The sequence below is a fragment of the Bipolaris oryzae genome (assembly GCF_000523455.1).
Source record: "Bipolaris oryzae ATCC 44560 unplaced genomic scaffold scaffold_9, whole genome shotgun sequence".
NCBI classification, from domain to species: Eukaryota; Fungi; Ascomycota; class Dothideomycetes; order Pleosporales; family Pleosporaceae; genus Bipolaris; species Bipolaris oryzae.
The window spans coordinates 12,501-37,549 of record NW_006911285.1 but is presented as its reverse complement, the minus strand read 5'-3'; the positions used below and the strand labels follow the sequence as shown (position 1 = coordinate 37,549).

Here is a 25,049-nt window from a genome sequence, read left to right as displayed (position 1 = left end):
CTTTTGATTTTGCCCCCGTCGGTTGCTATCGTGAAGAGGAGAAGATGAAGGAAACTACGCTCGCAACACCGGATTCAGAAAAGGATCTGCGAGCAAGCAAGGAATCTCTAGATTTGCAAGAAGATGCGCATATCCAGTTATCCAAGGGACGGTTTTTGCTCGTGCTGATTGGACTTGTTTTGGCGATTTTCTTGGTAAGTCTCCCTTATCCCCTTTCCCTTTCACCTTCCGCCCAAAGAAATGCAGCAAAGGACAGCAAAAGCTAACAAAAACGAAAACAGGCTTCTCTCGACTTCGTAAGTAAACTCACAACACCAGTTTCTCTCGGTATGGAAAGCCGAAATGCTGACTGAACGCGCGAACCCAGACCATCATCTCAACAGCCATCCCCAAAATCACTGATGAATTCCACAGTCTAGAAGATATCGGATGGTACGGCTCCGCCTTCTTCGTCACCACAGCCGCAACGCAAGCGTCTTGGGGCCGACTCTACACCTTCTTCCCGCTAAAATGGACGTATCTAATCTCAATTGGATTCTTCGAGTTGGGTAGTGTGGTGTGCGGTATGTTTTACCCCCTCCCTTCACACCGTTTACTCTTGCAAGCAACGAAAGGCTGATTTTGAGATACGCAGGTGCTGCACCCAGCTCAGTCGCGCTAATCATCGGCCGTGCGATTTGCGGTGTTGGCGCTGCAGGGTTGTTTGCGGGATCGTACACAATTATTGCTGTGCTGGTACCGGCGGCGGAGAGGCCAAAGTACAGTGGGCTTATGGGTGCGGCGTATGGTCTTGCTAGCGTGGTGGGCCCGTTGATTGGAGGTGCATTCACGAGCCATGTGTCGTGGCGATGGTGGTAAGTAACTTTTCTCCTCCGTTGATTATGCATGTGAGAAAGTGGGCTAAGTGTGATTGTAGCTTTTATATCAATCTTCCCGTTGGTGGCGTATCCTGCCTTTTCATTCTCCTCTTCTTCGTCAATGAGCCACCGAAGAATCGCCCTGACTGGCGTGGCATGCTTCGTCAGCTGGATATCATTGGTGTTGTTCTCATCATCGGTGCGGTGGTGTGCTTCATTCTCGCTATGCAATGGGGTGGCACAACAAAGAGCTGGGGCGACTCCAAAGTCATTGGGACACTTGTGGGCTTTGCCATTTTCATCGTGCTGTTTATCGTGGCGCAGTGGTGGCAAGGCGAGAATGCCATGGTGCATAGCCGTATCATTAAGAGGCGCACAGTTGCTGTTGGGTCGACTTTCTCTTTCTTGTAAGTTTTGGTCTAAGATTGAGGGGATGTGAGTTCGATGCTAACCTTTACCAGGATCAATGCAGCGTTTTCAGTGACGTTTTATTATATTCCAATTTACTTCCGTAAGTCGTTGCTTATGAAAGCTGTAAATGATAGGTCCTGTTCCTGACGAGCAACAGAATCCGTCCAAGGTGTTTCGGCATCAACGAGTGGTGTCCGCACTGTACCGTACATTCTCGCAGTCAGTAAGTGCGCCGAGCCATCCCCCTCAAATTCTCACTAACCATACCGCCAGCACTATGTGTCGTCGTTGTCGGCCAAATCATTTCGAAAACCGGGTATGCTTTCCCATGGATGATCATTGGTGCCGGTGTCACAGCCATCGGCTCTGGCTTAATCTACACTTTTGACATTGATTCTCCGAGTCGAATTTGGATCGGCTATCAGGTACGTACACTACCTTTTGCTCGTTTTAATTCCTTTGCTGATATCACTTTTGTAGATCCTTGCAGGATTGGGTGTTGGTGTCAGTTTCCAAGTCCCTGTGATGCTCATCCAAGCCACGACCAAAGAAGCCGACGTACCTCTGACAACAGCCACGCTTCTTTGTGAGTCCAATTCTGTTATCAACCTCTTGAATTCTATTTCTAACCCATGAACAGTCATCCAAACATTGGGAGGCGCCTTTGGTGTTTCAGCTGCCCAGACCGCGTTCCAGAACATTCTTCTTAAGCGTTTGGCTGTCACTGCAGCCGGGCTAAACCCTGCTTTGGTCCTCGAAGCTGGCGCTAGCGAAATCAGAGGCAGAATCCCAACTGAGTTTGTCGAAGGAGTACTCAGGGCATATATATCAGGTTTTAGGGGCACGATTATCGTTACCATCGCGTTTAGTGGTGCAGCGTTCCTTGTTGGCTTCGGGTTCCGTTTCACGACGATCAAGAGAACAACCGCGTTGGAAAACTAGAATGAGACTTTGTTCTCAATTGAGGCGTAAAGAAATTTTCAGATTAAAATTATCGGCTGTAGGCGTTATTACATAGGCTAGATCGTAACATTAGTTTGGAAACCGCTCAAAGTGTTTTACGCGGGTCCGGTCCAAGCATTCCACTGTCCAAGAGCTCCCCAATTCACATTAGCACCATCATTGACGCCCCCACTTGTGCTAGGGCCAATCTCCAGCCCAGGAAAATCCATTCCCTCGAAACCATCTAATCCAGCACCAGAGAATAGATCCAAGCCAAGGTCTATTCCTACCTGATCACTAGCTGGCATGATCTCTTCCACAGCCTTTGGATCCAACACCGTGTCAATGATCTTTGTGAAAATCTTACTCGCTTTGCGACACAAATTGTAGTTTGCTTCGCCATGCCCAGCTCCAGAGTTTGCCATGTGCGCAGCAGCATCGAGATGCGAAATGAGCACGCTAAGCATACGGACGATTTCTGATCGGGAGATTCCAGACGGAAACTGCTGACCTGTATGGTGTTGCTCGCGAAGGGCTGTTGCTAGTACTGAGGCAGCTGGAATACCAAAGAGCAGCACGCAATGCAGCATGTCGCGGTGGATATCATACGACCGATCTCGTATTGTACCCAAAGTGAGAGTGTTGGATAGTAAGTCAATGGAAACGCGCAGCAATGCCGCGTTGAGAGTCAAAGGGCTGTAGTCGAGCAATTTCTGGATCATGAACTCGTTATACCAGTGGGTAAGATGAACGATGCACAACATCAGGCAGATTTTGGTGGGAACATCGTCGTCCCAGCATGTTTTCCAATAACGCATGTGCTTCGGCAGCATATCCCAACAGGTACCTATGCGCTGAGATATATCCCTATAGACGTGTTAGTGGAAGCAGGAAAATATTACTGAAGAAGGCGTACAAAAGTTGAGCTTCCGCATTTGCATCAATTTTGACAAAGGAAAACTCCAGTATTTCTTCGCGAAACTCGAGGGACATTTGGCGCAGACGCTGGAAACATATCAGCCTGGTTGATGTAGAGGGAAGCCGAATTACTCACAATCCATGATGCCCGAAGCCATCTGCCTTTGGTATTCCAACCATCGGGACTTAAAGCTTGTATGGCGGCGCTGAGTACCTCCTCATTGCCCGTTACTTCATCATCGGCTAGATCAAGCGGCAGGTGAATATCAGTATGTCTCTTACTAATTCTTACAGGGCGACCAAGGAACGTGGAAATGGATTTGTCTTGGTTGTAAGCCGCGCAGAAGAGCCTACGGCGAATTTCTGCCAACCAAGTTGGCGCTTGGGCGCACTTTCTATCTTGATGGATGCCGAGCGCGTACACCTGGGTTGCCAACTCCCCGATGCGTCTCCAAGCAGGCGGTCCTAGATTTACGACCTTTAGCCGTGCTCAAAAGAGTGTCGAGATATTACTTACCAGCATATCCGCACATCATGACTGTGAACATATAGTTCTCGTAGTACATCCATATGGTGAGGTCATTGACTGTAGCAAGCATTGTGGTAAGAAACAGACAGGTCGTACTTGCACGAAGCAATTCGTCGGTAAAGCGCAACCTCATTTCTTTGTTACTCGCATCGCTGTATGACTCTGGTCCGAGACCTAACGTCAGCGAGCGACCAGCGGTGGCAAGCAAGAAACCGATGTATTCGAAACGAAGATTTTCGCCTGAGCATAGTATGTGAAGATCGCGGGGTTCGAGCGATTGAGATATCGTAAAAGGGCGTGCAGTGGTTTCCAGAACTTGGGCTATCAGCTCTGGGCTTGGTTCTTTGCGTCGGAGATCGTGCTTGTCAACGACAGCTTCCAGCGCATTGACGGCGTCAACTTCTATTGGTGCCGGTATTACACCTGCCTCGTTGCGCGCGTTGTACCAAAGTACAAGCTCCTTTATTATGTCGTAATGGCGAAAAGTACTCAGCACATCATGCGCCATCTGATATCTCATTGATTTGGACAACGTGTGCTGGTGGGTAAGCTCCCGATCTGATCTCTCTGATGCGACAGATCCTTCACGCTCAGGTAATTGACCTGGCTCTTCATCCTGAGCAAGTAACACGGCATAAGAGCCAGGGCCGAGAAATCCTGGGTGATAGACATCAGCAGCAACGGCATCAGCGAGCTTGTCTCCATGGGACGAAGGCGATAGGAAAACAGCAGCGGGATCATTATTCTTCTTTGATGAACGGCTATAAAGATTAGCCATTGTTTGAGGATATCGGTCGCAGTCTTTCTGTACTTTCGCTTGGGAGGACGAGACGCGCCTGCTTCTGACTCATCTGCCACGGGACGCGGTCTGGTTAGAGGTGCTGGATGATAGAAACAGCGGTCTTCGATTCCACGCTGTCGGCATCTGTCACATTTAGGATGGCCGTGATCGCATTTCGTTTTGTTCAGCCTGCACGGTTCACAAGAGGCGGGCTTCCCATTGCGTCTACTACTGTTGGCATTCCTGGCAGATGGTTAGTACCCAAGGCGAGGTACAGTCGCGGCCGTAGTCATATTACATGCTAAAGTAAGCGAATAGTATGAACAAAGTTCATTTATGGATGCACTAAGTTTCGCGACTATACAACCGTGTACCGTTGTTAGTGAGCTAGGCATCTTTTGTCGTTGGATGGAGTTGAAGGCATGTGACCCAGGCGGGTCTAGGCAAAGGTACGTTATCGATAGGCAGCAGTCTAGGCCCAAACCGCTCTCCTGTCATCCTGTCAACGCTGGAGCTTGACATGTGCCTATGCTATCAACACGCTAAAATAATGCACTTTCAGTTAAGCCCAGCCCCCACGCCACTGCACTCTCGCGTAGTGTTTGTCAATACGGGAGCCGAGTTGGACCTTAAACGATTCATGTACCTTGAACCCCCTCTCGGCTTGGCTTCATGGCAGCTGGCAGTCGGGAGTCGGCAGTCTCGAAGGCTTCTAGCCGCTTTCCATTTGCGAGGACATGAGCTGACTGTTCTGAGGAGAGTCTTGTAAAATGAATTCACAGCATTAGCAATACACCGGGGGTCTTTGCCCACCTCTGTACCGTAGGTACATATTACACACAGTAGCAATGTTTAGCAATAGCTGATATAGATCACTGAGCATTTTCTACACGTCCAGAGTAACGTCACCGTCATCGCCCATCGGACGCCTTCGCGTTTGCGATAAGGTTTCCACGCAGACTAGGGGTTATATTAAGAATTGGCGTTGTCGTTGCCAAGCACTCATTCCATTTACCTTACGGCCGACACAGCTGTGGTCAAACTATACCTCCTAATCCGATACATGGCGTTGAGAACCGTTTCAGCAATCAAATTTGCCGTTCAGCATATTTTCCTCTCTGAATTGCGCAACAAGACATTATCGTGGGAACAAGGGACATGCCATCTCGAACAAGACCGGAGGATGAATCGAGATTGATCGACGATAAGCAAGCCAGAGCCGGGAGACTAGTGACAGTTCCTACGCCACACTAGAACGCCATGATACGCCATGGTCAGATCTGTCAACGTCAACGTCTGAGATTAGTTGGAATATTACAAATATTTGTCTTTCCCGATGCTTCCGGAAAACATTATCCCCCCATCCCCCCTCCCAAATATATCCTGGTACATAGCATTCTCATCGGCACATATTTGGTGTAGAGTCCGTCATATGTATATCAGACTACCTTGGCTGAGGTAACCACTAGATCCAATGGATAGAGTCGCTTGGAAGATAGGCCGGTTCTATGATGGAGGCAAGCCAGCTGTGGAGGACCGTTTTCTCGCCAGTTCGTCCTGACATAACGTGGCATCATGATGAGGCCTTCTACTAGGCTAGTCGTGTTGATTGCACGCCAGCCGGTCTCTTGCTCGAGGTAGTTCGTTTCGCGGCTTGCAAGTATACAGGGAGCCATGGGCGTAGCGTGCGTTGTGAGCACAGTTTGCTTTTTCTCGACCGCCCAACACAAATCCAAACGGTCTGGAGCATACGCGGCCGCGGTAGCTGTCGGTCTAGCGGTCGTCTAGATTAGCAACATGTGACGGTGCTGGGCGCTGTGTGCGCGTGTGGTGTAGAGAGGCATCAAGCATTCCTGCATGGTGCTGGGCGGGGCGATGTGCAGAGGACCTGTATACATATGTAAGTCATTAGAAGGCCCCAGATGCGATGGAACGAGCCGCTGCACGTGGAAAGTGTCCGAGATGCGGTGGACATGGGCGGGCCAGTGGTGATGGCGAGCTGGAGCGCCATGTAGGGAGGACGAGGGCGTGAATGCGAATGCGAGCTCCACTTGTTCGCCGAGGTTCTTTTCGGGTGCATATGAAGCGATGTAAGGGGCATAGTGTGTGCTTATCCCTGCGCGCGCAAAGATCCCACGCTCCACCAAGACCGCACCTCCCGTGTTCCTCCACGTCGCATTCGCTTTCTTGCCTCAATCAACGGTCTGACGACACGTCCAGTAGAGTAGGTCCGTTGCACTCTCGTGAGCGAGCGGTCAACTGTCGCAGCCCAACGCCCCGGTCCCTGGCCGTGCTGCTCTCCTCCAATGCCACGCCTTGGGCACAAGAAGTCCGTACTTGTTAACCCCCCACCCGTCTATTCGTCACCCGCACACACACGCCAATAACCTCATCCCGTTTCACCGTCCTGGCCATACCAGGGGCTATTATTGGCACTGGACTACGCTAAAATGTGTATGACAGATCACGCCTGGGCTGTCGACAGTGCAAGGCTCGCCACGTGAAGGTACGCCAGACCAACTTGGGCCGAGCATGGTGGACTGATCCAAGAAGATCATTGCTGAGATAGATTCCAGTGTGACGAGCTCAAGCCGTGCTCAAACTGTGCCCGTCATGGCGTCCCGTGTAGCCTTGTTACCTGGGATCCCAACACACCCCAAGCCTCCTCCCTCGCGGCAGGTTCCGCTGCAACTACTTCCCGACGCACCAACCAGTCGTCACCGTCTGAGCGACCCATAGCCGTACGATCCGACCCGCACGTCGACGCCATGCCCTTGGATATCGTTGCTGACCAGTCAACAGGCGTCGTCGGCGTCTGCAACGCCTCCCTCCCGCATAGACTCTCACCCCAGCCAGCCCTCAGCCATATCCGAAGGCTCCTCGCCAGAGTCACAGGCAGACCAGTATCCGTTTCTATCAAGATTCATACACCGCAATGAAATCCCCCAAGCAGACCTTTGGCTGCGTGATCTGGAGCTCCTGTAAGACCAACTGTCGACCTCACCCAACCAGACACGTCGACTCACCCGTTGCAGGCATTTTTGGACCACCGAAGCCCACCAAGAGCTCACACATCGAAGCGATATTTGCTACATGTGGCGAGTCGAAGCTCCAAAGTATGCAATCTCACACCCCTACTTGATGCACGAAATGCTGGCTTTCGCTGCATTCTCCAAAGCCGACAAAGAGCAGCAGCAAGAACTACGCCAAGAGTATTACACTTTTGGAGTACACCACCAGGACTGTGCCATAAGGGGACTGCGAAAAAACATCGCCACCACAACCCCTCAAGAAGCTGCAACTATCGTAGCCACATCTACCTTACTCACCCTAAGTGTATTTGCCTCGTTAGGCTTCGAGGCTGAGCACAATATGAACGATACACCACCGTGTGCTATTGAAGGTCTCCTCAACTGCTTTTACCTCATGCGGGGTATGGGTAATATCCTGGCACTTGCACAAGCCGCCATTGTTGACTCATTTCTTGCTCCCTTGGTCAGAGACCCATCTGAGGTGACCCCTTCGCAACCACTCCTGATGGAGCTATTACACCAAACCCCTCCACTAGCCGGTTTCATCCGGGACAAACATGATCTCCCTGAGAGTGAAAGGGCGATTTACTTGGCCACAGTGGCACACTTCGATCCTGCTTTAAGTATCTCGCTACCTCCCAAGGTTGACAACCGAGAGCTACGTTTCTTGTTCTCCTGGCCATTGCATAGCCATGTGGATTTCACAAACCTTTTGCAGCAACGACGGCCAGGTGCGCTAGTCATTCTCATGCACTATGCCACTGTTCTTCTAGCTGCGGAACCACGATACTGGTTCATGAAAAATTGGGGCCAGCGAGTACTAAAGGCATGCCACGAATCCATTGATCACAGCTGGCTTCCTGCCATCCAATGGCCACTATCGTTTCTCAACTCGAACTCGACATTCGATCTCTTCACAAACCTGATGCGGCGTCAAAATAATACTGCAACAACAATAGAAGGGGTACTTTATCCTCAGCGACGCGCACCTGACGTGGCTTATCGACAAACACACCCTGGACAATCTGTACCCACTGAGATGCCGGACCATTCATCTTCTGGACACAAGTTCATGGTAACTTTAGCGGAGCAAGACAAAGCATCCAAGGTACATATGGGTAGTAGTACTGCAGACTCCGAGGATTGAGTGTGCATGCGACATGCCACTATAACACCACGCTATCTATAGCCAGACCCGCCATGTTGAGCCAGAAACCCTGGAATTGAGCTGTATCGAATGAGTGCCCGGCGCAAAATCATCACATGCGCAAAACTGTGCCATGGTCCTACAGCGACCCTTCAACGGCACCAAAATTTCGGGGCATTTCTCGCTATGTTGGCGGTTGACTTCGTTGAGTGTGCATATTTATGTACGCCGGTTAATCCATTAATCAGGCTGAATATAGAGCAGTAATCAAATGCCACGACCAGAGATGTCATTGTGGCGTGATATCCAGCCCGCAAAATACCAATATTGTTTTCCCTTGCAACAAAAACACTCCTGCACTTGAAACTCTGCTCGTGCATTATTGGTTTTCTTTTTTTCGAAGTGAATACGCATACATTACCTAGAAGGGGCGTTTGATCTTCATACCCGCTGCTTACAAAGTTCGCGTCGTCTAGACTGGGATCGCTTCGCTCTCGCCCCCTCGGAGTATATTGTCGACTCGCCCCACCTTTCGCCTTACCCGATACGCCGCACAACCGCCCCCAATTCTTAACTCTCATGCATGCAAAGACTGGGTGACTGGTTCAAAGCCTAGACTTGGCGGATGTTTGTGCTCCGCGGAGCCATTTAACGCATGAACACGGTAGAATACGCCTCGGGGCTTTGTTTTAGGCATGTCGGCATGGGAACTGGTGCTGCACTGTCGTGTGCTTGAATAATTCATCTCTATTGAAAAGGGAAAAAAGAATCCCCCCTTCCTTCCCTGGCTTACCTGTGCAACAATCCCAGTTTTTCTTGTCAGGTCATGACAACAAGTTTGACACTACTATGCACACCTTGTGCAAATGTACAAGACCGATTCCAAGAAAAGAGGAAATCCAACGTGGTTATGGGGCCGGAACAACAACCTGCGAGGCTAAATGATCCCCCAGTCCAGTCCAATACAGTCCAATGCAAAACCGTGGTTCTAGTTTATTGCCGGACCGGTAAACAAAGAATGAGGGGGGGTTGCGAACAAAGAGATGCCAGCGGTATGCGTGAGAGGCTGGAGGGAGACTAGACCGTATGCGGCTTTTTGTTGCTGGGTGCGGCGGCGGTGGTGTTGGGGGAGGGAGGGGGTGGTCAGCCGTTGGTTGTGGCGGTGTAGATGGGGAAGGTGGGTGTGGTGCGCGTGCGGTGTGGTACGAGGAGGGGAACAGAGGGGATTTTTGGGCGGGCTGGGGTGGGGGGAAGGGACGCGGTGAAGCTGTGGTTCGGGGGGTTCGGGGTTGGCTTACAGTGGAGTAGGACGTGTAACGTGTTCGTGAAAGTTTGCTTGCTGCGTCGGGAGGATTAGAGGGAATTATGTTTACATAAATAGAGTATTGTGGTGCTGCATCTGCGAAGGAAATAGAGGAGTGTGTTATGGATGTAAAGAATGTACAAGTGGGTATCTTGATTTGCACAAGTGTTCGGAGTGAAGAAAATGCGAAAGGAAAACTGCTTGCAAAATTCTCAAAGCGCATCGAAGTGGCATTTAGATCGCTGTACATTATGGAGACATTGGTCGTTGTGCGTCCTCTCCAGTCCTCGCCCAACGCTCCAGTTCTTCTTGTGTTGGCTGCGACACTGCTGTGCTTTCACTTTTAACTGTAGTGTCACTCAACCCTCTCGAATGCGATGGTCGCCTTTCAACGGTTGATTGCTCGGTAGGATCATGTTCTGCATCTGACGGCCCCGGTTTTGCGCCAGCTTCTTCCTCAATAGTTTCCGATGAACGAGGCTCCACTGCCGCGTCATCAACATCCGATTCATTCCTTGGGCTGGCCATTCGATCATTCGCTAGCACTGCATCGATGTTTGTACCAAGTGAGCTGTCACTCGGACTGCGATTATGTAGAGGTCTTTGTGTCGGCTTCGATTCATCCGCAGAAGTCTCGTATGTAATGCCTTCTCCAGGAAGTTCGGCAATAGTAGGTGTTTGTGGTGTGCTCATGCCTGGAGAGCGGCGATCTCGCATTGCCCCCTGCCGTCTTGCCTCGGCTGAAGCAAAATAATCGACACCGTCGTGGCCTTCAGGGGGAGGACTGTAAAGCTCGGAGGGAGGGCTATCTGGCGACATCTCGCTAATTGGGGGTATGGACTTGTGATCTGGACTGTAGTAACCCAGCGACGAGCCTCTTGGTGATTGCGGACCTTCAGATCCAGTAAGCTCTGAAACGCGTCGGTACTTGACTTCCGTGCCAGCATGAGTTGTGTCTATCTCCAAGGGCCTTTCACTTTCAAGTTTATCGTTCTTCTGATTTCGGCGTTTCCTCCACCAAAGGAAGACACCAATAGCAACGAGAGCGAAAAATATAACAATTCCCACAACGATTCCCGCGATTGCGCCAGTAGGTAGTCCCCCTTCAGAATCATCTTTTCCGGAAGAAGGTAGTCCAGTGTATGACTCGTTGAATATGGTGACAAGACTCTGGGTAGGCATAGGGTCAGCAAATAATGCTCGCGCGACTGTGAAATTGGCCCTTTCGTAGTCGACGATGATGTACGCTTCTTGCAAAAATGTGCGGCCCAGCACAAACTTGCCGTTCCCGGATTTTTTGATCGGGAAATACTGGGTGCTATCATTGGCAACGGGTAGAGGAAAGCTAGCCTGTTGGACAAACGCTACATATGGTAAGACAATGGATGTGAAGATGTCGCTGTCGGAAGGGCTCGCCCCGATTTTGAAGGAAACGGTAGCATTCTCGCGCTGGTTGGCCTGGTGAGAAGTAGAGTTGACAAGAAACAACTGACTATTTCCATCGAACTCTAGACGAAATTTGGATACAAACTCGTCGCAAACTTCATCCGGTAAGATAAGATAAGGTAGTGTAGAATCTATCGTAGCAGAGAATCCTCCACTTGGTGTCAATCTTACTGTGTTTGTTTCAACGTCTTGATCCATTGAGTAAAGAATAGACTGTACTCCAACAACAAGATCGTTGTTCCTGTCATTCGGCATGCGTATGGATGTACCTTTCTGAGTGAACCGTGATTCATCGTACCCGCCTAGGACTAGGCTTCCTGGGATTCCATTATTGTTATTTCCTATGCTTCTTTAGCCCATCTCAACGCGTCAGTCATTAAGCAGCATATGACATATAGCCCAAGTAAACGCAAAGCAATATCCTGTTGTGACTGAAAATGGAAGAATGGATCACTCACGATAGTATGCACCAGCGGTGTATCCATATGAACGACTCGCGATCTTTTTCGCAGCTTCGAAATTGTCCAGGAAATTTGGTTTGTCTCCGCCAGGTGGGCCAACAGCTCCCACAGCGAGTCCAAAAGAGCCCATGTAGAAATCCTTCACCAAAGTCCTGACAACATACTGTTCGGCTAGTATGAGACTTTCAGGCGAGCTTGCCCCCAAACCCACATTATCAACTCCCCATAGACCATTCAAGTCGCTCTGATCAATTCTATAGGAATCACTCCACCAATTCGGCCGAGGTACGTTGTAAATCTCGGAGGCTTGCCACTGCGCCGATTCCTGTAACCCGAGAGGCTGTTTTCCGTCGTAAAGCTCAAGCCCGCGCTTCTTAGCGCACTCATCGTCATCACACCATTCAGTTTGTCCAGGAACCACGACAACCGGAGATGAAGTAGAAATAAGAACCCTAAAGTTCTGGCCTCTCCCAGAGCCATCATCTCCAATATTGAGAAGGAATGATGACCATTTTCCGTCGTTGCCGTCGAATACTCCACTATCACTTAGAACGTATGGGCGTGGTGGCAGTGGGAGCGGATCGTCGCGTTTTTTGGAATGCATTGCTGAGTGTCGCATTATAGTATCATTTACAGAGTGGGTATATGGAGCAGATAACGAAGGCTCTCAACCTAGAAAAGGTAGCACGGGCAAGGCATGCCAACAAAGTGTCAGCCGTCTGACCCAGCCATGAAAAGCCTCATACACGGCTTAATGGACGGCGATGACATAGGAAGCTGCTGACTGTCGGTTCTGACCCCTCAACAGGGATTAGCATCTGATTTCAAATGACCGCTGCTTGGGGCGGTTAATCATGGGTTCGTCTGGCTGTTGCAGGCACATCAAGTCCATCTGCTTCTGCAGCAAGGCTGGTATCTGTGCTCGACGCGGGGTCGAGGCACAGCACCAAAAGGACATGATATGCTTGCCTAGCGCATTTGAAGACATCGAAATACCACTCGACGTGGCGGCATCGAACAAAGGGTGTGGGTTGGGTGGCGACTAATTACAGGGTTCCCATTGGGGGAAAAGCAATAACGAAGAAATGGCGAACGTAGAAGCAGGCTGGTGGGGGCCAGGACCATGAGGGATGGAGGGGGCAACATGTTGAGATATCTGGGCAAGTGGATCTTGAGTGAGGGATGTGAGTAGGTGTGTGGCGTGCAGGAGGCGCTGAAGATTGACTGGACGAGCATGTTCAAGTCGTCCTATCTTCCTTCACAGCGGCAGCTAAGGCCGCAATCGCGCTAGGTGCCGCCCCACTCTCCCGCCGCGCACGGACTGAGCTTCTTACGTGCATGCACCTCGCCTGTCATTGTACGCCTTGCGCCATGCCCTCCTCATGACGACTTTGCTATATACTACGGCTCCATCCATTCATCTGAAGTTGTAGCAACCAGCCTCACTATGCTCCTTTCAAGTGTTCCTAGCTAGTGAACCTGAGTAGTATGGCGTCCAGCGGGGATATTCGCCAAGATGCAAGGGCCGCCCTTGTGTTACTATGTCCTTAATCATAGCTTCTAGCCCTCTGCCAGACTGGCCCGCACCTCCTTCATTTTAGCCTTCTCTGGCGTCAAGCCGCATTCCTTTTGATGAACGGCTGCAGATCACTATTCCAGTTACGGTCGAGGGCTAACTATATGCGGCCTCAATATAGTCCATGTCAGCGTTCACCGTGGGTTGCATCCACGACTTGGCTCTAGATCCTTCGCAGTATGTGTCCCGTTTCTTGATGTTTGTGGCATAGGTAAGATGTGTTCTGGCGTTTAGAAGTGGCAGCCACTGCTATCGTGATTTTAATATGCATTCATGACTGAAGTGGTGGCCTTTCACCGGAGGATGATGATGATGCTGCTGACAGTGTTTGTGGAATGATTCACCGGTTTACCATCAGTTCAGCGCCAAGACCTGTACTCTTCTGAGTAGTAGGCCATGATGGAGACACCCACCTGCCGCTTGGATATGCTATTTCCGGTGCTACATTTACATATCCTAGTATACAGGCAGACGAGCCAAGCTCATGTATTCCCAACCTCCTCGGTGCAGGTGTATGATTTCGTAATATGCAGGAATTCTGCTAGCTTCGTCATCGTCCTGTATCATCCTTAGCCGGCAATTCCTTTCCTCTCCCACCTTCCGACCCAGGCTCTGTAACAAGGTACGCCATGCTCTAATTGGTCTAAATTTTTCTCTCTCTACAGCTGCCCCTTCTGTATTCGACATCCCGTGGTTTTTGAGGCACCTATACAATATACTATTTCTCAGCCTTGCACTCGCTTTAGAAGGCTAGAGCTCTGCGTCATTCCTAACTGCACCCGCGATCGTCTTGCCCAAGCGGTTTACACCAATTTTCTCACGCGAATATCTAGGCTCGATTCGTTCGTCACTCGTTCATCCAAACCACTAGTCTTTCCCTTAAGCATGCGCAACTACTGGCCGCTGTTTCTGGCATTGACCGGGATAGCTCGCGCACAGAATAGCAACGCAGTGCCGGATGCTCAGAAATCATCAAAGGCTGTGTCGCCGTCTACCAAACCTTCCGAAGAAGTGATTAACGTGCAAGATTATGGGCAGACTCCAGGAACATGCAAAACCACCACCACCGTGTACGATTATGGGCAGCCTTCTACATCTACAATACGAATCACAGTCACTGCACCCATGACCTGTCCAAGCCCTAGTACGTCGATTAGAACTGTAACGAACACCATCACTCCTTCCAGAGGCTATGAAGTTCTCCCACCGCCTATCACAGTTACCGTTACGAAGACAACAAGTGTGGACAACGGCGGTGGATATGGCCCACCTGCGAAGACTGTTACAATTACTTCCATTCAATCCTGCTCCATTCGCCCTCCTGTAACTATTACAGAAACCAAAAAATCTACAACAACAAAAGTACATATTATCACTATCTCATCTCGAGGAATTCGCTGACCTGCAAAGACTGAAAAAGAAACTATCACAAAGCCAGGTCGCAATCTTACCGAGGTAACTCATTCTCATAAGACAATCTAATATTTACTTGCCTAACAGATAACAGACTTCGACGTACACTTTTACAGAACATGTCGCTGGTTCAACCGTAACGGCCAACAAAACTTTGACGGAACTGACGACCACAGTGAGTTTGCATGCCCCTTTCTAAAGATTCCAACTAATGCAAGTAGACACTCATTTCGACATTTGTATCGGTATGTTTTTCGCACCTCCCTCTACGCACGTTTATCATTGTATCTTTTGTCAATGATGTATATTTACCAGCTCCTATCTTGCAGCGGAGTTTTGGTTCATTCATTGACTTTTGAGTGGCCGTTCCTTGAAATTGACTGACAATGATTTAGCTCCTTCCAACGACCGAAATTAGCTACACTCCGACGACTGAATATACAACTATATCAATAACGACGACTGATCTTGGTATCACAACCGAAACTCTTGTATCTACAACCACCAGCATTTCAACGTCCATATATACTTCTGTGAGTTCACATGGCTAGCTCTCGCCAACCTTTGATGGTGTTAACGTATTATGCTCCTATAGATTACTACTTTTTCCACAACCTTCTTTGACACAATAACCATAACACGTGAGTTCCATCATCTAGATCTTTCCTGATTGGTGGTTATTTTGAAGTCTTCTTTGCTTTTTGCGGGACCATTCCCCAGATAACTAACAGTAAATAGTGCCTGGAACAACTTCCGTCAGCACTACAACACTAGTCTCGCAAACCACTGCAACACTCACACTGACTGAGCTGATTTCCGTGATCGAAACTGTGCCAGGTCTAACTGTGTCAGTTCCAGGGCCAACTATATCGGTGCCAGGCCCTACACAGACCTCAGTTCAAACCGTCTCCGTGCCTGGACCGACCGAGACTGTTACCAGCATTGAACCAACTACAACGACACAAACCACTGGCACGACGGAGACTTCCTGGACCATCAGTATATCCACTTCTGTTTCGACGTTGACAACAACTGAATTCGTCCCGACAACGATATCTCGTGAGTACTTTTGCGTGAGAAAGAAAACTCACAGAAACCTAACAGAATACAGTTCCTGGTACAACTAGCATAATTACCCAGACTGTTATCTCAGAGATTTTGATTACATCCACATTTACCGTGGAGATTCCCGGCCCTACACAAGAAATTACCATACCAGGACCAACTCAAGAAATAACAATTCCAGGGCCAACTGAGACAATTGAGCGAACAGAGACAGTTGTAGAGATTCGAACGGAAGTTTCGACTCAGCTTAGCACCTTGACGTTGCCACCTCAAGTTATTGTTACCACGACAACACTTCCTGGCGTCACGTCTACGGTAACAACCGAACTCCCGCCAAGTACGACAATATCCACGACCGTCTCAACTGTGACACTGCCACCAACTACTGTGACTTTCACGTCAGTCTCGCCGCCCACAACCATCACAGATACATACACACAATCAGGCCAGATTACTACCTCTACTCTTACGCTTCCAGGGAGCCTCTCCACTGTCACTACACTACTTCCTGGGACTACGCAGCTTTCCACTATTACTTTACCTGGGCAAGTCGTGACAACTACTGTTCAGCTGCCTGGAACTACTTCAGTTGTGACCGCACAGTTGCCTGCGAGTACCATTGTCTCTACGCTTACCCTGCCACCTGAAGTTATCACATCAGTCACCCAACTTCCCGGAGTAACTTCGGTGGTGACTACGCAATTGCCGCCAAGCACAATCATCTCGACAACAACTCAACCAGCTGTGACGTCGACAGTGGTGAGTGAGCTTCCCGGAAGTGTGATTACAAGCACAGTACTCTCTACTGTAACTTTGCCGGCCTCTGCCATAACAACCACGGTATCGCTTCCTGGCTCGAGTGTAGTGTCAACTTTGACATTACCCGCTGAGACTACTGTCTCTACCGTCTTGGTTACGCAGTCGTTTATTACTACTCTAATTCAACCAACCACCGTCACCGAGACGCTGACTCCTTCTCTCTCGTCAACTTCTTCAGCATCTGTATATTGCCCCAGCGCATGTCAGATCGACGTAACAGCACAAAGATTAGGCTACCCAGGAACCGTCATCATTTCAACTACGTCGCTACCCGTTGTGACTCTTGACATCTACACCAACGCCGCTAGCGAAGACGTAAGCTCCACACTCTACACAAACGAGCTCCCGCCATCAACTCAGACCATCACCTGGGACTACTCTGGCGTACCTTTGACATGGCCAACCGTATACGCTGCCTATGCAACATTTAGCCGCATTGAAGTCGAGCCAATCGGCTTGGCATGTGTGAGTGAGACATCAACTCTATCACTGCCAGTACCTACAGTCTGGCCACCCCTCATCGTCGTAGAAAGCGAGATCCCGGAGCCGAAATCCTCGGTACCGCCTACAGTAGTCAGTTACCTGAACACTCTCCCCACGGTCATCCAACAGCTCGGCCGGCCGATCGGATCCAGCGCTTGCGATCCCATCGTAGGAAGCACCGCGGATCCAGACACTTCAGCACGAGGCTCGACAACGTATCTGTCCCGCGTCCCCGCTGCAACCACTATCATTCGGCGTCTACCAACAGCTGAGAGAGCCGTGGTGACCGAGACCGAGACATCTACAGCCCCAGCTAGTCCAACCGCCGCACCGACATCTACTGCATCTCCCACTAGCTCTTCGCCACCATCGCCACCACCACCTCCGCGATCTAGCTCACGTATGCCCCTTCCATCTCAATCTCCATCTCCATCTCCATCTCCTTCCACCCCGGCCCCCGAGCCAAGTGGTACGCCACCCCCCACACCGCCCCGCTCTTCCACCCCAATCCCCAGTCCCTCTCTTCCACCCCTCAGCACCGCTGACACCCCATCTCAAGGTCCCCCTCCACCCCCTTCCTCCACAAAACCAACCAGCATCCTCGTTCCTTCCTCTCCCTCTGGCGAAGAAGAATCCCTTTCTTCTTCTTTCATCCCTCCCGTCATCATATCCACCCCGTCTTCCACACGCACTACGACCACGTCTACCGAACACGCGCCATCGTTCTCCGTGCCCTTTTCTAGTTTGCTACCCGAGTTTACGGGTGGCGCTGCGGTACCGACGGGGAGGATTGCGGGGCTGTTGATTGGAGCGGCGGGGTTGGGGTTGGGTTTGTTTTGAACGTACAGTATACAAGGGTTTTTCTTTTTTTTTCTTTGTTTGGTTCTGGTTGGAGGGAATGGTGAAGTAATGTGGGGGAATGTGTGGGTATATGAGGTTATGATGTGTAGGGTATAGTTGGGATGACGGTAATGCAGGACTTAATAGATATATGCGACCTGGTGAATAAGGAAAGTGTAGTGTTGAAGTGATATGGTGTCTTGAGTTCTTGTGGAAAAGATCGAGGAAGGATTCGTGAGGGAAAGTTGACTGTTAGAGCGAGTAGACAGAAGGGTGGGAAATAGGTGGCCCGCTGTCCGTCTATCAGAGATGCGATTGTGGAGTGAATGTTGCGTCAACACTATAAGTGATTGCATGAGCACGTGACATACGCATCACGTGAGAAGATCGAAAACATAAGTATGTGAAGTTCGTTGTTGGAGCATTGGCATGTGTATTCATATTTTGTGTATAGAATTTATGCCATTTTGGAGCATCCAAAGTTCCATCTATCGATGCTCAACTCAATAGTTCCTTGATATCTTCTATACGTTGCACACGCTTCTCTTCATCAGACATCATGCCCAGCGAACTCGCACTGCAAAGTACGTTAGCTTTCCTCAAAGACAAAAAGTGACAACACTGAACTAGTCCATGAAAGGGGAAGGGTTTTAGCAAAAACTTACATGAACTTTTTCCTCTCCTGGATCCTCAACATCTTCTCCTCAATACTACCCTCAACACAAAATCTTACCACTTTTACTTCCCGCTCCTGACCCATACGATGCACACGATCAATGGCTTGAGCTTCGACGGCAAAACTCCACCACGGATCCATCATAAATACCTTACTTGCACAGGTGAGATTCAGGCCGACACCGCCTGCGCGAAGACTCAGCAGCAAGACGTACGGCTTCGGAGATGTGGTGAATTCTGCGAGGATTTGGGCGCGTGCTTTCTGAGTGATAGAGCCATCGAATCGTAGGAAGGGTATGTGATCGCGTGTTAAAGCGGGCTCGATAAGGTCGAGGAATGATGTGAATTGCGAAAAGACTACTGTTTTGGTATTCCTTTCTTCTTTGCGGGTTCTCTTGAGGTGGCCTATCAGTGCTTGGGTTTTGGCGGAGCCGGTGAGGCCGACACGGCGGAGGCTGATCCGTGGTATTTGTGTGGAGGTTGGTGGTGGTACGTCTGAAGGGCGGAAAGCATGATTGGGCTCGTTGTCCTCGGCAAGGTGGTCATGCCGAATTACTTCAAAAACGTCGCGCGCATTGATGGGCTCGCGGCAGTTGAAACACCGCGGTATCTCATTTTTGTCGCGTTGGTGGGCAATGTAGTTGAGCAGACACTCTTTGCACGCAGAGTGCCAGCACCCAGTAACAGCTTGCTCGTTCATGGGCTCTTCACAACAGATGGGACACTCGGCCTCATTTTCATCTTGTATCTGCTTCAAGACATTTGCGCCAAACCTGCTCACGTCTTGATCACTTTCAGACTCGAAGCGCTCAATAAGATTAGAGAGATCCATGTCGTCTGCTAAGCCGTTTGCAAGGTCAGAAGCTAACGAAGCATCCTCCTCATCAGCAACAATATTGGCTTTGCGAGTAAGGACGGGGTGGCAGCACGACTGCCGTAGCCGGAGAATCTGAGCGAAGATAGTAGTATACGACTTCATTAATGTTCCAGCCTCTGCATTGGCACTGAATACACTCTTCGCGCGCATGTATATATGGTCGTACACATCTCGCTCATCTTGGGACAGCACAATCTTCTCAACTTCGATTGTCCGTGGTGGCAATGGCACCAGAGCTTTGCCATCTGGTGTCTTCATATCCTTGGTTCGACGAAGTACCAGCGGCTCAAGCACTGTTTGTACAACGTTCAAGGCACGCACGAAATCTCCAGACTCGAATGGAACAGTAATGAATGTCTTCCAGAATGAAAAGTTTGCCCACGGCTCAACTTTTAGGAAACGCACCAGACTGAATAGATCCTCGAGGCGATTGACGATTGGAGTTCCTGTCAGTACCCAGCGATGTTTTGCGCTGAGCTCATAACAAGCCTTCGCCGTCTTCGACTGCCGGTTCTTGATATAGTGTGCTTCATCAAGAATGACCCTAAAGTATTCCAATGAGAAGATACCACCGTGCGACCCCCGATTCCCGTCTTGTGCAAGGACTTGGTTGTATTCGGAAAGCACGGTACCGTAGCTCGTAATAATGACGTTTGGTGCATTAGCGGCATTTGAGGCGGAGCATAGCTTTTGTAAATTGACTGCCTTTTCGGAGCCATAGTACACCATTGCTCTCAAAGTACCCTCCTTTGATGCCTTCTCAGCTTCGCTATGCCATTGCGCCAGTAGAGACATTGGCGCGATGACGAGGGTGGTATATGGAGCAGGTTCAACAGCAGCACTAGCCTTGCGGAGTTTTGGCAGAGATCTTGGGGTACCCAGTGTCTCAGCATTATCCACCTCCGTTCTGTGCGTGTGGATCAGACTGAGCATCTCGATAGTCTTGCCCAGACCCATCTCGTCAGCGAGGACACCGCCCAAGCAATTCTGCTCTTGCTTCGGAAACTCCAGTGATAGCTCGCCCGAGTAGGGGTTGACATAGAACATAGCTTGATCTGCAACAGCCGGTACGGGCTGATTGTCTGCATCCTGTGTTGGCCACTGGTACTCTTCCCATAGCGGGTGCATTGATGTTTCTCTGTCTTCTATTGATTCGTCCTTCTCCTTGCTGACCATCCAGAACAAGGCTTGCTTTTGATATTTTCGCAGATTCAAACGGAAAGTGCTGGCTGGGTCCATAGTTGGTGTGTTGAAGTCAAACGATTGCGCCTTCCTGTATAGGGAATCTAATTGACTCTGTTCAAGCTCCTCTCCTTCCTCGACCTCATCTGGTGGTGGCGAAGATGTAGGATCGGCAGGAGCCAAAGGTGTTCCCGGTGTACTGGTTTTTGGCTTGGGCTTGTCACCCTTCTTTTCATCACCCTCTGCTGCCTGCAGCAGTCCCTGGCGCCGGTGCTTCGCAGTTGTCTCGTTCTCATGGGTAGGATGGAGATTGATAGCCTCGAATAGCTTAATGAGGCCGACCTGCCGTAATCGAAGGTCTCGTTCCTCGGAGGATTCCTTTTCTTCGAATAGGTTGATCTCTCGATTGTTATCAGGCTTCATAAACTTCTGACTGTCGAATGCCCCTCGCAGGAAATAACCTCGTAGCTGCAGGTAGATAGTATCTCCAGTCCGCAGCTTATCAGGAGTATACACAACGGAACCTTCAAACGAACACAAATTCTGGTCTACTAGCACGGACACCCATGATGCTGTATCTTGGTCCAGCCTTCCAACCTCTTCTCCTTTTTCGTTTATAAATCGCACCACAATATCTGGTTTTTTAAGTTGAATGACTTTCTTAGCCTTGTTCAATTTAGGCTGCGGCTTCACACGCTCGATCTGAACCTTCTCGTTGTGCTTGAGAAGGCCACTCCCGCTCTTGGTTGCCCATGCAGCGGCGCCGAACGATCCAATGTACCGTTTATTAGGCATATCGCGTATCACCTTGGGCGTGGAGGAACCTGATGCGGGTGTGGGGGCATTTGAAACGTCGGATTCGGTGCGCTTGAGTGAACTCGCTATTGTCATCTGGACTGGCTGTGGACGAGACTGGAGGGTTGATGCCGGGGATCTTGACGGCATTGTGCTCCAAGAGCCATCCAAATATAGATTGATGGCTTGGATATGTTAGAGTAGGCTCTAATAACTTCCAAGTATATGCATACCTCGCTCCACATTGCTTGCGCTGACATCCTTCAACTTCTGCAGCGTGGAGATTGAAAGTTCTCCAACGATAGCCTGGAGAGTTTCGATATCGAAACCGTCAAAGTCTGGTTGCACTCCATTGCCAGTCTCCTCGATTGGTGCCGGTTCGCTGTCCTGAGGCTGTTGTGGTGGCGGCGGTGGCGGCGACGACGATGGAGGGAGGTCAGCGGGTTTTGAGCGAACTTGTACTGGCGATGAATCTTCTGTAAAGAAACGGCGCTTTTTGAAGGGTCGCTCGTCTGGATGTGGGGATTGCATGGTGTTGGTGACGGTCGCTGGGCGCTGGGACTTTCGCCGCTTGGGAAAGTGGTTAGACGCGTCGACGCGCTTTCACGAACCCACATGGCCTAACGTACGGATGATCGACATTATAGCGTCATACATACCAACCAGTCGCCTTCGACCCTTTGTGCCTTACCCCGAAACAATTCATACTACTCTTCATTTTTTGGACTTCTCTCCTGCCTAAATCACAGGCGTCTTCCCTTTTTATTGCTGTTTGCATTGCGCAATGGCCGTTCATATTGCACTATAAATCTTGATTGCTGTTAAAAAAAGTTTCAATGCCACCACCGAGACTCCGCGCGGATCCCTTCCGGCGCATACAAGGCTTCTTAGGGCCCAAGCGCAGGTTCCTCCATGCTTCTCTACGTCTCAATAGTACAGCGAAGCCTTCAGAAGATGAAGTTGCAAAGGCCCGCGCATACTGCGCAAATTTAGTCAGGTGACTACACCTTTCCCACTAACAATCGGCCTTTCGTTGACCATCTGCAGAACATATGACACACCCTCACATATCCTGCAAACTTTCATACCGCAATCTTCCCGCGATGCTTACCTTGCCATCCGTGCCTTCAATGTCGACGTTGCCCGCGTCGCCGATACGACCAGTACCCCCACCATTGGCATGATGCGCATGCAATTTTGGCGGGATACTATAACCAAAGCACTTGCAGGAACCCCGCCAAAAGAACCAGTAGCCATTTTGCTGGCACAAGCCGCGGAAGACTTGCATGAGCGGTCCGACGGGAAAGCACGGTTGAGCAAGAATTGGTTCCATCGCATCATCAACACACGAGAACAGTATCTAGGGAATCCACCATATCCAACCTTGAGCACATTGGAGAGCTATGCAGAGAATACGTACTCGACCATGTTGTACCTTACCCTTTCTGCACTGCCGCAAGCATCTCTTACAACTGATCATATCGCATCACACATTGGAAAGGCAATGGGTATAGCGGCAGTGCTACGAGGCATTCCTTTCATCGCATTCCCACAACAACAGGCACTCGGTACCAGCAATTCCATTACAGGCCAATCAGGACCGGCCCAAGGCGCTGTTCTCCTTCCACTCGATGTCATGGCTGAAGCATCCGTTAGAGAGGAAGATGTATTCCGACAAGGCGGTTCCGCCCCTGGTCTCCGCGACGCCATCTTCACGGTAGCCACACGTGCAAATGACCATCTTATTACAGCTCGAGAAATGCTAAACAAGTTACGATCCGAAGGGACACTCGGTCATGACTTTGAGCATCAGCACGAGGAGGACCATCAGTATAGTGTGCAGCAGATGAACACTGGACAAGAGGCGCAGCTGGCAGAAGTCGAAAAAGCATTTGGTGTTTTCATGCCCAGCGTTGCGACGCAGGCATGGCTGGATAAGTTGCAAGGAGTTGATTTTGACATCTTTGACCCCTCTTTGAGGAATTTGGATTGGAAATTGCCGATGAAGGCTTACTGGGCGTACAATCGACGGAAGCTATGATGTTTAGAACAATTGAGGAAGCGTGAAGGCAAGCAAGATGTTGTGATAGTGTATTTGTATGTGTGGATGTTTTATAATAGCTTTTGAGTAGTGATACAGCCATGTGACCACCATTAGTCAATTATTTCTGAACAATTAATAATTGCAAACATCCAACTGTCAACCTTTTGTCAATGTCAATCATTAACGTTGACGGATGTCGGCGTATCGATAAGTCCTCGGTCGAACACTTGGCACACCAGTCCGCATTAAGCCTAGTACCCCACTGTCGCATTTTGCAATCCCACAGCGAACAACGACCGGCGCGCCTCACGACAGCTCCCCTCTTCCACCCCTCCAAACACCACAAAAGAAGACGCAGGATACCCATCTCTTTGCGCTCACCCCCCAAAATCTCATCAAGATGTCTACTACCGTACGTACAACCGCTTTGCTGTCCTCCGGCGCGAGAGAGCACCAGACACCTTTCTCCGGAGTCTGAGTGTGTCTCTTCTTTCTCGCGCACGTGTGTTCAAGAACAGTAGGCTAAGTACACATTGAAAAATAGAAGCGCAGCGCCGCGGCCAAGAAGAACCAGAAGGTGACGAAGAAGTTCATCATCAACTGCTCGCAGCCCGTCAACGACAAGATCTTCGACATCCAGGCTTTCGAGAAGTTCCTCAACGACCGCATCAAGGTTGAGGGCCGCACCGGTAACCTCGGTGATACCATCCAGATCAGCCAGCAGGGCGAGGGAAAGATCGAGGTCATTGCTCACCAGGAGTTTTCTGGTCGCTACCTCAAGTACCTGTACGTTCTTTTTTTTCTCAGCAGGGTTTATATATATGGAAATTGCGATGCAGGAGCTGACATGACGGGAATAGTACCAAGAAGTTCCTCAAGAAGCAGCAGCTCCGTGACTGGCTCCGTGTTGTTTCCACCTCCAAGGGTGTCTACGAGCTCCGCTTCTTCAACGTTGTCAACGACGAGGCCGACGAGGACGACGAGTAGACGTACATTTCCACTTAGAGATACCACCACGGCTTGCATTATATGGAGTCTAGTGTTTGGAAAATAAGGGAAGGGTCAAAAAGTCTACATGGTGGATAGCACGATCGAATGAATTGATGCATCTGCCAAAAAGCTGAATGTCTCTCTTGTTGCAAAGTGAACCATCTGTGATGATGTTCTGTCTTGTTTTTCTTTTCTTTTCGAGAATTGCGCAATTGACCCTGAGGGTGAATTTTTTTTCTTGTTTCGAGCAAAGAGTAGGGGGTGGGTCCTAGGTCTAGCGCTAAGAAGAGAAAAAAAAGGAAAAGAAAAATTCAAAAAGGGACGACTTTGTGAATAGTGCCTGAAAACCAGCACCTACTAGTGCAACGCTCAGGGCGGACCCTCCTTGCATTTTTGTACTACACATGATGCTCAACGGTAGTAACGCACGACCTTCCGCGGCAGAGCTAACAAGCAAGACAGG

At 49.9% G+C, this 25,049-nt stretch overlaps 8 protein-coding genes across 8 annotated transcripts; 4 read left to right on the top strand and 4 right to left on the bottom strand.

Moving 5' to 3' along the window:
• Nucleotides 1-44: 44 nt before the first annotated feature.
• COCMIDRAFT_83139 (uncharacterized protein) lies at nt 45-2,210 on the top strand (the record flags this gene model as incomplete). The annotated part of the gene is made up of 10 exons (XM_007685352.1): nt 45-194; nt 282-296; nt 368-563; nt 635-854; nt 917-1,264; nt 1,319-1,368; nt 1,426-1,491; nt 1,542-1,693; nt 1,749-1,854; nt 1,909-2,210. The coding sequence occupies 10 exons, from the start codon at nt 45-47 to the stop codon at nt 2,208-2,210; spliced, it is 1,605 nt and encodes a 534-aa protein (XP_007683542.1).
• Nucleotides 2,211-2,326: 116 nt separating this feature from the next.
• Nucleotides 2,327-4,435, bottom strand: COCMIDRAFT_22454 (uncharacterized protein; the record flags this gene model as incomplete). Its single annotated transcript, XM_007685318.1, has 4 exons — nt 2,327-3,077; nt 3,127-3,215; nt 3,265-3,593; nt 3,646-4,435. 4 exons carry the CDS (start codon nt 4,433-4,435, stop codon nt 2,327-2,329), a joined length of 1,959 nt encoding a protein of 652 aa, XP_007683508.1.
• Nucleotides 4,436-5,877: 1,442 nt separating this feature from the next.
• On the bottom strand, nt 5,878-6,449 carry COCMIDRAFT_32689 (uncharacterized protein; the record flags this gene model as incomplete). Its single annotated transcript, XM_007685333.1, has 2 exons — nt 5,878-6,211; nt 6,439-6,449. The coding sequence occupies 2 exons, from the start codon at nt 6,447-6,449 to the stop codon at nt 5,878-5,880; spliced, it is 345 nt and encodes a 114-aa protein (XP_007683523.1).
• Nucleotides 6,450-6,744: 295 nt separating this feature from the next.
• Nucleotides 6,745-8,617, top strand: COCMIDRAFT_83241 (uncharacterized protein; the record flags this gene model as incomplete). Its single annotated transcript, XM_007685351.1, is given in 5 exon segments — nt 6,745-6,767; nt 6,902-6,944; nt 7,015-7,221; nt 7,241-7,419; nt 7,474-8,617. 5 exon segments carry the CDS (start codon nt 6,745-6,747, stop codon nt 8,615-8,617), a joined length of 1,596 nt encoding a protein of 531 aa, XP_007683541.1.
• A 1,552-nt stretch (nt 8,618-10,169) lies between these two features.
• Nucleotides 10,170-12,446, bottom strand: COCMIDRAFT_83318 (uncharacterized protein; the record flags this gene model as incomplete). Its single annotated transcript, XM_007685350.1, has 2 exons — nt 10,170-11,707; nt 11,825-12,446. 2 exons carry the CDS (start codon nt 12,444-12,446, stop codon nt 10,170-10,172), a joined length of 2,160 nt encoding a protein of 719 aa, XP_007683540.1.
• A 6,075-nt stretch (nt 12,447-18,521) lies between these two features.
• Nucleotides 18,522-22,083, bottom strand: COCMIDRAFT_83149 (uncharacterized protein; the record flags this gene model as incomplete). The annotated part of the gene is made up of 3 exons (XM_007685349.1): nt 18,522-18,600; nt 18,689-21,737; nt 21,786-22,083. 3 exons carry the CDS (start codon nt 22,081-22,083, stop codon nt 18,522-18,524), a joined length of 3,426 nt encoding a protein of 1,141 aa, XP_007683539.1.
• A 381-nt stretch (nt 22,084-22,464) lies between these two features.
• Nucleotides 22,465-23,593, top strand: COCMIDRAFT_22449 (uncharacterized protein; the record flags this gene model as incomplete). The annotated part of the gene is made up of 2 exons (XM_007685317.1): nt 22,465-22,485; nt 22,550-23,593. 2 exons carry the CDS (start codon nt 22,465-22,467, stop codon nt 23,591-23,593), a joined length of 1,065 nt encoding a protein of 354 aa, XP_007683507.1.
• A 403-nt stretch (nt 23,594-23,996) lies between these two features.
• On the top strand, nt 23,997-24,583 carry COCMIDRAFT_32683 (uncharacterized protein; the record flags this gene model as incomplete). The annotated part of the gene is made up of 3 exons (XM_007685332.1): nt 23,997-24,008; nt 24,141-24,382; nt 24,457-24,583. The coding sequence occupies 3 exons, from the start codon at nt 23,997-23,999 to the stop codon at nt 24,581-24,583; spliced, it is 381 nt and encodes a 126-aa protein (XP_007683522.1).
• Between the last annotated feature and the right edge of the window lie 466 nt (nt 24,584-25,049).